Genomic DNA, 12,357 nt, shown 5'->3' on the forward strand with positions numbered 1-12,357 from the left:
GTGGGAGCCTAAGTGACCTGTCAGTGTCACACCAAGTCCTGAGCCCTGTGTGTGTCCTGAGACTCAGGCTGTGCAGCGGGTTCGCTGAGATGCTGAGCCTCCATGTTGGGGTCAGCCAGGACCCCAGTGCGTCAATGCCAGTTGTTTCATTTTCTCTCTAGGCTAAAAGTTGTTTTCTGTTTTTTGTTTTTGTTTTTGTTTTGAGACGGAGTTTCGCTCTTGTTGCCCAGGCTGGAGTGCAATGGCGTGATCTTGGCTCACCGCAACCTCCGCTTCCCAGGTTCAAGCAACTTTCCCGCCCTAGTCTCCTAAGTAGCTGGGACTACAGGCATGTGCTACCATGCCTGGCTAATTTTGTTTTTTATTTTATTTTATTTTTTTTGAGACGGAGTGTTGCTCTGTCGCCCAGGCTGGAGTGCAGTGGCGCGATCTTGTCTCACTGCAAGCTTCACCTCCTGGGTTCACGCCATTCTCCTGCCTCAGCCTCCCGAGTAGCTGGGACTACAGGCGTCTGCCACCACACCCGACTAATTTTTTATATTTTTAGTAGAGATGGGGTTTCACCATGTAAGCCAGGATGGTCTTGATCTCCTGAGCTCATGATCCGCCCGCCTCGACCTCCCCAAGTGCTGGGATTACAAATTTTGTATTTTTAGTAGAGACGGGGTTTCTCCACTTTGTTCAGGCTGGTCTCCAACTCCTGACCTCAGGTGATCCGCCTGCCTCGGCCTCCCAAAGTGCTGGGATTACAGGCGTGAGCCATTACACCTGGCCAGTGCTAAAGGTTTTAAAGTGGTGGGCTAGACTCCTATGATGGTAGATAAAAAGAAAAACTGTGGTGTTCGGCTTGGCAGTTTTGAGTTTCAAAAGGCCTCAGCCTTTGTGAGGTTGTCTGTTACAAGTGCAGCCAGAGAGCACCAGGCACACACCTGTGGTTAAACAGAACTAGAGTTGTTACTCTTTGCCGCGAGGGAGACACGCACTGGGGGCTGTGGGAATTCGGCCCTCACTCTTACTGACTGGGAGCAGGGGATATTTGGTGATTTTTGTGGTTTGTATGATGATCTTGGATTTGTCACTAGTTAGAAATGATTATGAGTTGTTTTTTTTAAAGTTTACTTACTTTTGGTCCTATTTCAGCACGGTCATACAGGTGACCTTGTCTGATGTTAGTGTTCTGCGAGATTATTCTATTCAATAGTAACACCTCCACCAGGGCGAAGCTGCGAGCGCCAGGCTGGTTCTCATGCATCAGGGCTGCCTGACGCTTTTACAGGATTACAGGCATGAGCCGCTGAGCCTGGCCAGAATGTCTGTGTTTTTTAAAATTCCAAACCAGAAAGTAAAATCCAGGTGGATGGCATTTGGAAGAGAATAAAATGAAGTAGAAACAACACTACTTTTTTGTAGTGAGATCTCAGCTGTCCAGATGCCTGCCCTGTCTTACTCCATGGAAAGTGGACCCATCTGTTGTGGATGGTTCACCAGTGGGCAGGAGGCCGCGGGAAGAGCAGCCCTGGCTACACTTACCACCGAGGAGGGAGTGGTGTGTGATGCAGGAGTAACAAAGGCGTTGAAGGCACCACGTGTGTAATAGGCACACGCGAGTCTGGGTTAGTCAGAAAGGGGAAAGCAGTGCTCAGGTTGACTGGAAACATGGGCCGGTGACCGGAGACAGCCTGAGGCTCCAGAACACGCAATGACCTGTGAGGAAGGAAATTGAGAGACCCCAGTGGTGCCCTCTCAGGTCCTCTGAGTGTTACGAGGACAGGGAAGAAATAGAGCCTCCCAGCCAGGGTCACCCAGCACAGCCCCTGTATGTGAGGTGTCAGGACAGCGACGGCTGGGAGGAGGGGATGCTAGGAAGTGAGTACCAGAAGCACTAGACAGGGTTTCGGGAAGCTATACTTAGCTGGGGATGAAGAAGGAACAAGGAAGGAACAGGCAGATGGCATAGCGCGAACGCCGGGTGGAAAGTGGAACTGCTTGCTCCTGTCGTGTGTGTCTCTTCTCCATCAAAAAAGAGGCTCTTAAAAATCGAAAGGGTGCCACAGATATGATCAGAGGCTCTTTGGAAGCTGCATTTTTGTAACTGGTTCTTGATGATCCTCTCCCATGGTAAAGATCTGGCACCATATCAAGTCCTTGGGAGGACAAATCTTCAAAAATAGCCCATAGATGAAACCCAGATAGCTGTGGAAACTAATGTGCTCTTTGAATGTTAAGTCAGAAAAGCTTGAGTGGCCGGGCGCGGTGGCTCACGCCTGTAATCCCAGCATTTTGGGAGGCGAGGTGGGCGGATCACGAGGTCAGGAGATCGAGACCATCCTGGCTAACACGTTGAAACCTCGTCTCTACTAAAAATACAAAAAACTAGCTGGGCTTGGTGGCAGGCACCTGTGCTCCCAGCTACTCGGGAGGCTGAGGCAGGGAGAATGGTGTGAACCCAGGAGGCGGAGCTTGCAGTGAGCAAAGATTGCGCCACTGCACTCCAGCCTGGGCGACAGAGCGAGACTCCTGCTCAAAAACAAACAAAAAGATGAAGCCCCGTCTCTACTAAAAATACAAAAAAATTAGCTGGGCGCAGTGGCGGGTAACTGTAGTCCCAGCTACTGGGGAGGCTGAGGCAGGAGAATGGCGTGAACCCGGGGGTAGAGCTAGCAGTGAGCCGAGATCACGCCACTGCACCCCAGCCTGGGCAACAGAGCGAGACTCTATCTCCAGAGCGAGACTCTATCTCAAAAAAAAAAAAAAAAAGGAAAAAGAAAAGCTTGAGTGAGATGAAATTAAAATAATTTTCTCATCTGCCCTCCCCCCTTTTTTTTTTTTTGAGACAGAGTCTTGCTCTGTCACCTAGACTGGAATGCAGTGTCACAATCTCGCCTCACTTCAACCTCCACCTCCCGGGTTCAAGGAATTCTCTGCCTCAGCCTCCCAAGTAGCTGGGATTACAGGTGCCTGCCACCATGCCTGGCTAATTTTTTGTATTTTTAGTAGACACGGGGTTTCACCATCTTGGCCAGGCTGGTCTTGAACTCCTGACCTTGTGATCCACCTGCTTCGGCCTCCCAAAGTGTTGGGATTAGAGGTGTGAGCCCTTTTCTTAAAAGAGTTTCAGAGTTCTGTGTTGGAAGAGCGAGTTTGTCAGTTTTTGTTGGAACAAAGAAATGAATTGACAGCATTGTGATAAACACTGGAAGTGTCACTTCTAAAATTTGTCCATGGCTGGAAGTGGTGGCTCATGCCTGTAATCCCAGCACGTTGGGAAGCCAAGGTGGGTGCAGCACCTGAGGTCAAGAGTTCGTGACCAGCCTGGCCAACATGGTGAAACCTGGTCTCTACTAAAAATACAAAAAATTAGCTGGGCATGGTGGTGTGTGCCTGTAGTCCCAGCTACTTGGGAGGCTGAGGCAGGAGAATCACTTGAACCCAGGAGGCAGAGGTTGCAGTGAGCCGAGATAACGCCACTGCACTCCAGCCTGGGCAACAGAGCAAGACTCTGTCTCAAAAAAAAAAAAAAAAAAACGCTTGTCCTTAGGAGTGGCTTCCCCTAGACCTACAAAGTGGCCCAGAATTGGAGGTCTTAGTGTCAGGAACAGTGTTGATTTTGATAATGCAAGTCTGTACATTCAAACCAGGCTCCCAGAAGTAGGTGGAAGATAGGAACATTTCTGCATAGGAGACTTGGAATGTTCTGGCAGCATTAAAACCGTCAGCCCTGAGGCCTGGCTATGTTCTGGGAGAGCCCTTTGTCTGGTAGGCATCATTTATAGATGGGTCCTTTTCCTGTGTGCTGTGGCTTCGACTAGGCTGTGTCTGAGAACTTGGATGGAGCACTTGAAAGTGCCCGTCGCTCCCGCCTGCCTTTGCGGTAAGGGACAGTGCAGAATATCTCTGGCTGTGCCAGCTGTTGTAGATTCTGGTGGGTGCTGCCATGGGAGGAGGAGCACATTGTCGCCCCCGCTCAGGATCTGCCTGACCTCTGTCTTCACCGTCGTTGAACTTACGCCTGCTTTTGACCAGGTAGCGTGGAGTGTTTCAGTGGCATTTGTCATCGAAGATATGTTAGAATCTATTATATGCTTTTGGATCTCTCCAGAGGGTTAAGACAAAATTCTAATAAAGCATCGGTAAGAGGTTATGTTGATTTTTGTTGTCCTCAGTCTGTACTAAACTCAAACCAAGTTCTCGTGCATTACTAGGTTGGAGAAACGTACGGTAAGGATATAACCTCCCGGGGCAAAGACAAGCCGATTGCCGTATGTAAAACTTTCAGTCCACTTCAGTTTCAAGCTTTCTCTGTTCTCTCATTTCACTTCGTTTTCCTAGGATTTTTTATTAAGCCTCAAGCTCCTTGAGTGTTTTATATTTAATTCACTCAAGGTTGGGGTTTTGCTTGATGAAATAAACTTCATTAGAGTGTGATAGTTTACCCACCGGCTTGAATTAAAGCAGTTTGTGAACTGCGATCTTCCTCTCCCGAGTGAAAGGAGGGGAGAGTGAGAGGGCCCCTCTCCTGGCTGGTTGGAGATGCAGATATGGAGACTCCTCCTGGAAGCCCACCTGGCTGTGAGCCGAGCCGGAGCAGGACTAACCTTGTTGCCGGGGCCTTTTTTCTCCGCTTTGGTGTCCCGTGTGGTGGGGCTGTCTGGGCGCGGCTGTGAGGTGCTGCTGAGCTAACCCCACCGTGCTTGAGATGGTGTGCTGGGTGCCGCGGTGATTCTCGGACAAGCTTGTGCATGCGCCAGCATTCTTCAAATGCCAGTTATAAAAAGCTGTTGTGTGGGATGTTTCTTTCCCTTTCAGGTACAAGGTATCAGCTGGAGGGTTGAAAGTGTAGCTTGGAAATTGTGTGCATTTCATAAAGTAGCATAATTGACTTTTTCCAGGAGAATATTTTAGAAATCTAGCATTTTAGAATTCTTGGGTATTTTTAAATACAGGTAAATATTTGAATTTGGTTTGACACAAAATACAGAATGGATGAAGCATGCAGATGTCTGGCGTGTGCCCCGAAGCACCTTCCACTCTGTCCTCTGCACCCACCCTTCGCACCTCTGCTTCAGCCACAGCTGCCCCAGGAGCGAGTTCTCCTGAGGCCCTGGCTGTGCTGACTCTAGGGCAGCGTGAGGGTGGTTGTCAGCTGTGAAGGTGCCACTTACACACTAAATCCTCCTTCCTTGTGGAGGGAAGGGCTCAAGTAGCAAATATTGGAGCCCCCGCTTGGTGCTGGGAGCTGTGACAGGCAGCTCCTGAAGAAGCAGTTTAATTGGAACCAGTGACCGTCTAAAAATGTTTGTACTCTAAACCAGATTTTACAGAAATATTGGAATCATACCTTTATACTTGATTTTTTCTGTTTAGATAGTTAGCCGGAAAGGAAGCCTCCTGGGGGTCTGGTCTGATCCTCCTGATCCTTGAAGAGCTTCCAGCAGCATCCTCCCTTCATGCTCCCCATTTTCTTAAGTAACTGGTGGCTTGACATGCTGGGTTTGGTTTGGGACCCTCTGACAAACTGAAAGGGTGGATCAGGAAGCGTCTCACCACGCCACTGGTACCTAGTAGACACGCTCTGCGTTCGACAAGTCCTTCCCAGCAACATCTAGAAAGCAAAGTGCAGGCTTCGTTCTAAGGTCGTTGTCTAAATGTTTCCCTGTGTTTCCTTTTTGTAGGATGTGTTCTTAATTTGCTTTTCCCTTGTGAGTCCTGCATCATTTGAAAATGTCCGTGCAAAGGTAGGTGGGGATTTAAAGTATGTGTGTAGGTTATAGAATGATCCTCTCAGAAATAAATACTTTAAAGTATCACTTAGCCTAGGAATTTTCTGTTATTTAAATTGGTTTTAGCAATTTGCTACTTAGGTACATGATTGGGTTTTTTTTTTTCTTTTGAGACGGAGGTCTCACTCTGTTGTCTAGGCTGGAGTGTGGTGGTGACATCAGAGCTCACTGTAGCCTTGAACTCCTGGGCTCAAACAGTTCTCCTGCCCCAGCCTCCCGAGTTGCTGGGACCATAAATGTGCACCACCATGCCTGGCTAATCTTAAAGAAGTTTTGTATAGCAGGTTTTGTAGACCCTGGCTTGTCTCAAACTCCTGGGCTAAAGTGATCCTTCAGCTTCAGCCTCCCAAAGTGGTGGGATTATAGGTGTGAGCCACTGCATCTGGCCCATCAGCAGTTTATTTTATTTATTTATTTTTGAGAGAGTCTTTTTTTTTGAGATGGAGTTTCACTCTTGTTGCCCAGGCTGGAGTGCAGTGACGCAATCTTGGCTCACTGCAACCTCCACCTCCTGGGTTCAAGTGATTCTCATGCCTCAGCCTCCCGAGTAGCTGGGATTACAGGCATGCGCCACCACGCCCGGCTAATTTTGTATTTTTAGTAGAAATGTGGTTTCTCCATGTCGGTCAGGCTGGTCTCAAACTCCCGACCTCAGGTGATCCGTGCCTGGGAGGTCTCGGCCTCCCAAAGTGCTGGGATTACAGGCGTGAGCCACCACGCCCGGCTGAGATAGAATCTTGCACTATCATCCAAGCTGGAGGGCAGTAGCACAGTCTTGGGTCACTGCAACCTCCACCTCCCGGTTCAAGCAGTTCTCCTGTCTCAGCCTCCTTAGTAGCAGGGATTACAGGCGCCCGCCACCACACCTGGCTAATTTTTGTACTTTTAGTAGAGATGGGGTTTCACCATGTTTGCCAGGCTGGTCTCGAACCCCTGGCCTCAAGTGATCCACCCGCCGCAGACTCTCAAAGTGCTGGGATTTCAGGTGTGAGCCACTGTTCCCGGCCTAATATGTGGATTTTTAAAGCTTCAGGTTCTGGTTCAGAAGTTTCCTGAGTCTCATTAAAATAATGAGGCACTCACAATTGGTCTAATAAAAATAACGACCATTTCTTTCTACTCCAGTCTCTTTCACAAACTTCTTAGTGAAAATGAGAAGTGAGAGAGGCCCTTTAGTAGGGCCATCTCCAGTGGGGATAATAGCGGCAGACCTGAGACCTTGGGCTAGGTTGTTTATTCTCATTTCTGAACAGATGATGAATTTTCTCAGATGACCCTAAGAACTTGTTTTACCAAAAACAAAGTGATTTATTTGCTTTGGGAGGAACTCCCTTCCCTTTGTTTCTTTTCCTTTCCCCCTCTTCCCCTGCGGTTGTAGAGCCCGTTCTGTCCGGTCGTGGTTCTGTCCAGACCGTGATCTGGGAGTCCTAGCTTGCTAATGGAACACCTGAGATGTTCCTTATGGCTCAAGGCTTGAATTGAAGGTGGGAACCACATGAAGGCTCGGTGGGGAGGCCGTGCCTGAGGTTAGGTGTCTGGCATAAGTGCCGCCAGCTGGGTGTGATTTAGGTGAAGGACGTCTGTAAAGGAGCGTGTCACAATCTCTGTTCCTTCTTCACATCTAGTGGTATCCTGAGGTGCGGCACCACTGTCCCAACACTCCCATCATCCTAGTGGGAACTAAACTTGATCTTAGGGATGATAAAGACACGATCGAGAAACTGAAGGAGAAGAAGCTGACTCCCATCACCTATCCGCAGGGTCTAGCCATGGCTAAGGAGATTGGTATGGAATCCTGTGTTTTTCCTCCGCCTTGTACCTCTTTTATTGTGGTGACAGAGACTGGAGCCCAGTCTGGGAAAGGAGGGTGTGTGTCTCCCACTCAGGGCCTGGTGTACTCTTGGGGAACCAGCTGGCAAGGCCCTCTGGGTCTTAATGTCAGCGTTGGAAGGTGGAAGCAGGGCTGGGAGCTGGCAGAAGGCACCCAGGCCCCAGGAGCTGCCTCCCGCTGGTGTTGTGATCAGAAGAGAGTGGGGTCGAGTGTACATTGCCGTGTGGTTGTGTTTCCTGTAGGTGCTGTAAAATACCTGGAGTGCTCAGCGCTCACACAGCGAGGCCTCAAGACAGTGTTTGACGAAGCGATCCGAGCAGTCCTCTGCCCACCTCCCGTGAAGAAGAGGAAGAGAAAATGCCTGCTGTTGTAAATGTCTGAGCCCCTCGTTCTTGGTCCTGTCCCTTGGAACCTTTGTACGCTTTGCTCAAAAAAAAAAAAAAAAAAAACAAAAACGGTGGAGCCTTCGCACTCAATGCCAACTTTTTGTTACAGATTAATTTTTCCATAAAACCATTTTTTGAACCAATCAGTAATTTTAAGGTTTTGTTTGTTCTAAATGTAAGAGTTCAGACTCACATTCTATTAAAATTTAGCCCTAAAATGACAAGCCTTCTTAAAGCCTTATTTTTCAAAAGCCCCCCCACTCTTGCTCAGATTAAGAGTTGCCAAAATACCTTCTGAACTACACTGCATTGTTGTGCTAAGAACACTGAGCACTAAACTGTGTAAAGACCTTCGTCTTTGAGAAGACTGTAGCTTCTGCACTTAGGAGATGCAGACACTTGCTCAGTAGTTTTCAGATGCGTAAAGCAGAACAGCCTCTCGAATGAAGCGTTGCCATTGAACTCACCAGTGATTTAGCAGCCCATGTTCACGACATAACATTGTACTGTAATGGAGTGAGTGTAACAGCTCAGCTCTTTGGATCAGTCTTTTTGATTTCATAGTGAGTTTTCTGACCAGCTTTTGCGGAGATTTTGAACAGAACTGGTGTTTCCTCTAATGAAGAATTCTGTTTAGCTGTGGGTGTGCCGGGTGGGGTGTGTGTGATCAAAGGACAAAGATAGTATTTTGACAAAATACGAAGTGGAGATTTACACTACATTGTACAAGGAATGAAAGTGTCACGGGTAAAAACTCTAAAAGGTTAATTTCTGTCAAATGCAGTAGATGATGAAAGAAAGGTTGGTATTATCAGGAAATGTTTTCTTAAGCTTTTCCTTTCTCTTACACCTGCCATTCCTACCCAAATTGGGCATTTAATTCATCTTTAAACTGGTTCTCTTAGTCGCTAACTTAGTAAGTGCTTTTCTTATAGAACCCCTTCTTACTGAGCAATATGCCTCCTTGTATTATAAAATCTTTCTGATAATGCATTAGAAGGTTTTTTTGTCAATTAGTAAAAGTGCTTTCCATGTTACTTTATTCAAAGCTAATAAGTGCTTTCCTTAGTTTTCTAGTAACTAGGTGTAAAAATCATGTGTTGCAGCTTTATAGTTTTTAAAATATTTTAGATAATTCTTAAACTATGAACCTTCTTAACATCACTGTCTTGCCAGATTACCGACACTGTCACTTGACCAATACTGACCCTCTTTACCTCGCCCACGCGGACACACGCCTCCTGTAGTCGCTTTGCCTGATGATGTTCCTTTGGGTCTGTGAGGTTCTGTAAACTGTGCTAGTGCTGACGATGTTGTGTACAACTTAACTCACTGGCAAGAATACAACGTGGGACCTTTCAACCACAACGGAATTTTTTAAATTGACAGTTGCAGAATTGTGGAGTGTTTTTACATTGATCTTTTGCTAATGCAATTAGCATTATGTTTTGCATGTATGACTTAATAAATCCTTGAATCATACGACTGGTAATACTGGTGTTTTTGAGACTTGATGAACAAGTTCCTGGTGTGCGTTTGTTTGCCTTGCTTTAAAGTCCTGGGTTGTTGGAGACAGTCATTTTCAATGCGTGTCTCCACACAGGAGGGACAGAGGGAGTGCCACCTCCAGGGGAGAACTGGGTGAGCCCAAACAATACGGCAGGACTGGAGGTGACATTCATGTTTGGACCTGTCGAACAGTGGCGAAGCTCTGATGGAGAAGTGCGCATCGGGGTGTGTGTGCACATCCTGGCCCAGAGCTAGGGGCTGAAGATGGAGATGTTGGGACCCTAGACTGGCCCTGGAAGAGCAGAGGTTGGTGAACCACATGCCCTTAAGATCCTTCCCAGAGGCTGAGTGCGTGGCTTACGCCTCTAAGCCCAACACTTTGGGAGGCTGAGGCAGGAGGAGCGCTTGAGCCCAGGAGTTCTAGACCAGCCTGGACAAGAAAGAGACCTACCAAAAAAAAAAAAAAAAAAAAAAATGCAAGAGCCTGAACTTGTACTACATAAAGGTTCATGTTAGAATTCGTTTTCTTAATATTCCTTTTTATTGCTTTGAAGATTGTTTTTGAGTTTTTTTTTTTTTTTTTTAAAGATGGAGTTTCGCTCTTGTTGCCCAGGCTAGAGTGCAATGGTGTGATCTCAGCTCACTGCAACCTCTGCCTCTTGGGTTCAAGCGATTCTCCTGCCTCAGCCTCCCGAGTAGCTGGGATTACAGGCATGTGCCACCACGCCTGGCTAATTTTTTGTATTTTTTCACCATAGTTTCACCATGGCTAGGCTAGTCTTGAACTCCCGACCTCAGGTGATCTGCTCACCTCGGCCTCCCAGAGTGCTGGGATTAAAAGCGTGAGCCACTGCCTCCAGCCAAGTATTTTTTTTTAAACAGATAAATAATGCAGATTTTGTTTTTTGAGATAAGGTCTGGCTCTGTCTCACAGGCTGGAGTGCAGTGGCGTGATCTTGGCTCGCTGCAACCTATATGCCTCCTGCACTCAAGCCATTTTCCCACTTCAGCCTTTGGAGTAGCTGGGACCACAGGTGCGCGCCACCACACCCAGCTAAGTTTTTGTGTATTTTTTTGTAGGGTTTTGCCATGTTGGCCAGGCTGGTCTCGAACTCCTGAGCTCAAGCAATCCACCAGCCTTGACCTCCCAAAGTGCTGGGACTCCAGGTGTGAGCCACCATACCTGGCAGTATGCAGTTTTTAAAAGTTTTAGTGGTTTTTAAAGAAAAAGTCTTCCCCCTTCGTAGCCTCTCCAGAAGGAATACTTTGCTTACCTGATTTTTGGTATTTCACCTGCTGTGTCTAAATTAGGCTTTTTGTGCCAGTGTAACATTCTGAGTTCAGCCATTCTCATTGGCATTCCCAGCATGGATGATGTGAGGCTTGCTTTCCCGGTTGCAGCCCTCTCCGCCCAAAACCTTTCTCATCCCCTCAATCTGATGGTTTTGGTGGGCTCAGTTTAGTGCTGGCGTGATCACTACTACATAAACGACTCACTGGCCTTGTCATGTAGCAACAAAACTGTTTCCTGCACAACTTCTGGTTTTCTTTGGGATAATTAGTGCTTTGCTTACTTTCCTATGTACTGAATTCAGTTGTGAACTTTTTTTTTTTTTTAAAGGAAGGGTCTTGCTCTGTCACCCAGGTTGGAGTGCAGTGGTGCCATCACAGCTCCTAGGCTCAAATGATCCTCCTGCCCTAGTTAGCCCTACTCCTGAGTAGCTGGGACCACAGGTGTGTGCCACCATGCCCAGCTAATTTTTAAAATGTTTAGTAGAGTTGGGGATCTCCCCATGTTGCCTAGGCTGGTCTTGAACTCCTGGCCTGAAGCCACCATTCCACCTCAGCCTCCCAAAGTGCTGGGTTACAGGTATGAGCCACTGTGCCTGGCCTCAGCTGTGAACTTTCATCTATTGTCTAAACCTCTCAAGATATTCAGATGTGTTGTTATTTTGCCAATACCCATTTTCCTGAAGTCGTCTGATCTGCACCACTCTTAGGTGCTGGTCTTCATTTCCTGCATCCAGATTCCCTTTTTTGATTTACTTCATCCTGAATGGTTTCTCCAAGAGCTCCTTGAGAGCGTGTTGGAAGTATGTACAGTCATGCACTATGTAATGACATTTTAGTCAACAATGTATTACATATATGATAGTGTGTGAGACTGTACCTTATTTTTACTGTACCTTTTCTGTGTACAGATACGCAAATACCACTGTTACAACTGCCTACTGCATTCAGTATAGTAACGGGCTGTGCAGGTGAGTAGCCTGGGAGCAATGAACAGGTCCTACCTTCAACCTAGGTGTGTAGTAGGCTGACGTTAACAATGAAATCACCCACGTGTTTCTCAGAACGTATACCCATCGTTAAGTAAGGCATCACTCTTATTTTTGAGCCCCTGCATCTTTGAAAACAACTGTTGTACAGTACTTGTGCCTGGGCTTAAAATTCTAGGTTGGTGTTACCATCCCTTTTAAGTTATATTTTTGAGACAGGGTCTCACTTTGTTACCCAGGCTGGAGTGCAGTAGCATGATCTCAGCTTACTGCGACCTCAACAGCCTGGGCTCGAGCAGTCCTGCTCAGCGTCCCAAGTAACAGGGACTACGGGTGTGCGCCACCATGCCCAGCTAATTTTGTTTCGTAGAGATGGGATCTGACTATGTTGCTTAGGCTGCAGATTTTTCCTTTTGAGACAGGCTCTTGCTGTGTTGACCAGGCTTAGACTCAAACTCCTGGGCTCAAGTGATCCTCCCACTGCAGGCTCTCAAGTAGCTGGTACTACAGGCTTGGCCCACTGCACCCAGCCTCCCTTCAGTTAAAAAATTTATTTTTGGCCAGGTGCAGTG

The 12,357-nt window shown here is 47.3% G+C and overlaps 1 protein-coding gene across 2 annotated transcripts in view; it reads left to right on the plus strand.

The window, feature by feature from the left end:
- Positions 1 to 9,479, plus strand: part of RAC1 (Rac family small GTPase 1) — a 30,270-nt gene extending 20,791 nt beyond the window's left edge. The window contains exons 4-7 of one of the 2 annotated variants that reach the window (XM_063668100.1): positions 4,203 to 4,259; positions 5,673 to 5,735; positions 7,406 to 7,565; positions 7,854 to 9,479. In XM_063668100.1, coding sequence (XP_063524170.1) covers positions 4,203 to 4,259; positions 5,673 to 5,735; positions 7,406 to 7,565; positions 7,854 to 7,984 — 411 coding nt within the window. In that variant the 3' untranslated portion in view covers positions 7,985 to 9,479. The remainder of the gene's footprint in view (positions 1 to 4,202; positions 4,260 to 5,672; positions 5,736 to 7,405; positions 7,566 to 7,853) is intronic. The other variant, XM_054496170.2, reaches the window with a different exon arrangement.
- Positions 9,480 to 12,357: the final 2,878 nt, after the last annotated feature.

The sequence above is a fragment of the Pongo pygmaeus genome, chromosome 6 (assembly GCF_028885625.2).
Source record: "Pongo pygmaeus isolate AG05252 chromosome 6, NHGRI_mPonPyg2-v2.0_pri, whole genome shotgun sequence".
Classification (NCBI taxonomy): Eukaryota; Metazoa; Chordata; class Mammalia; order Primates; family Hominidae; genus Pongo; species Pongo pygmaeus.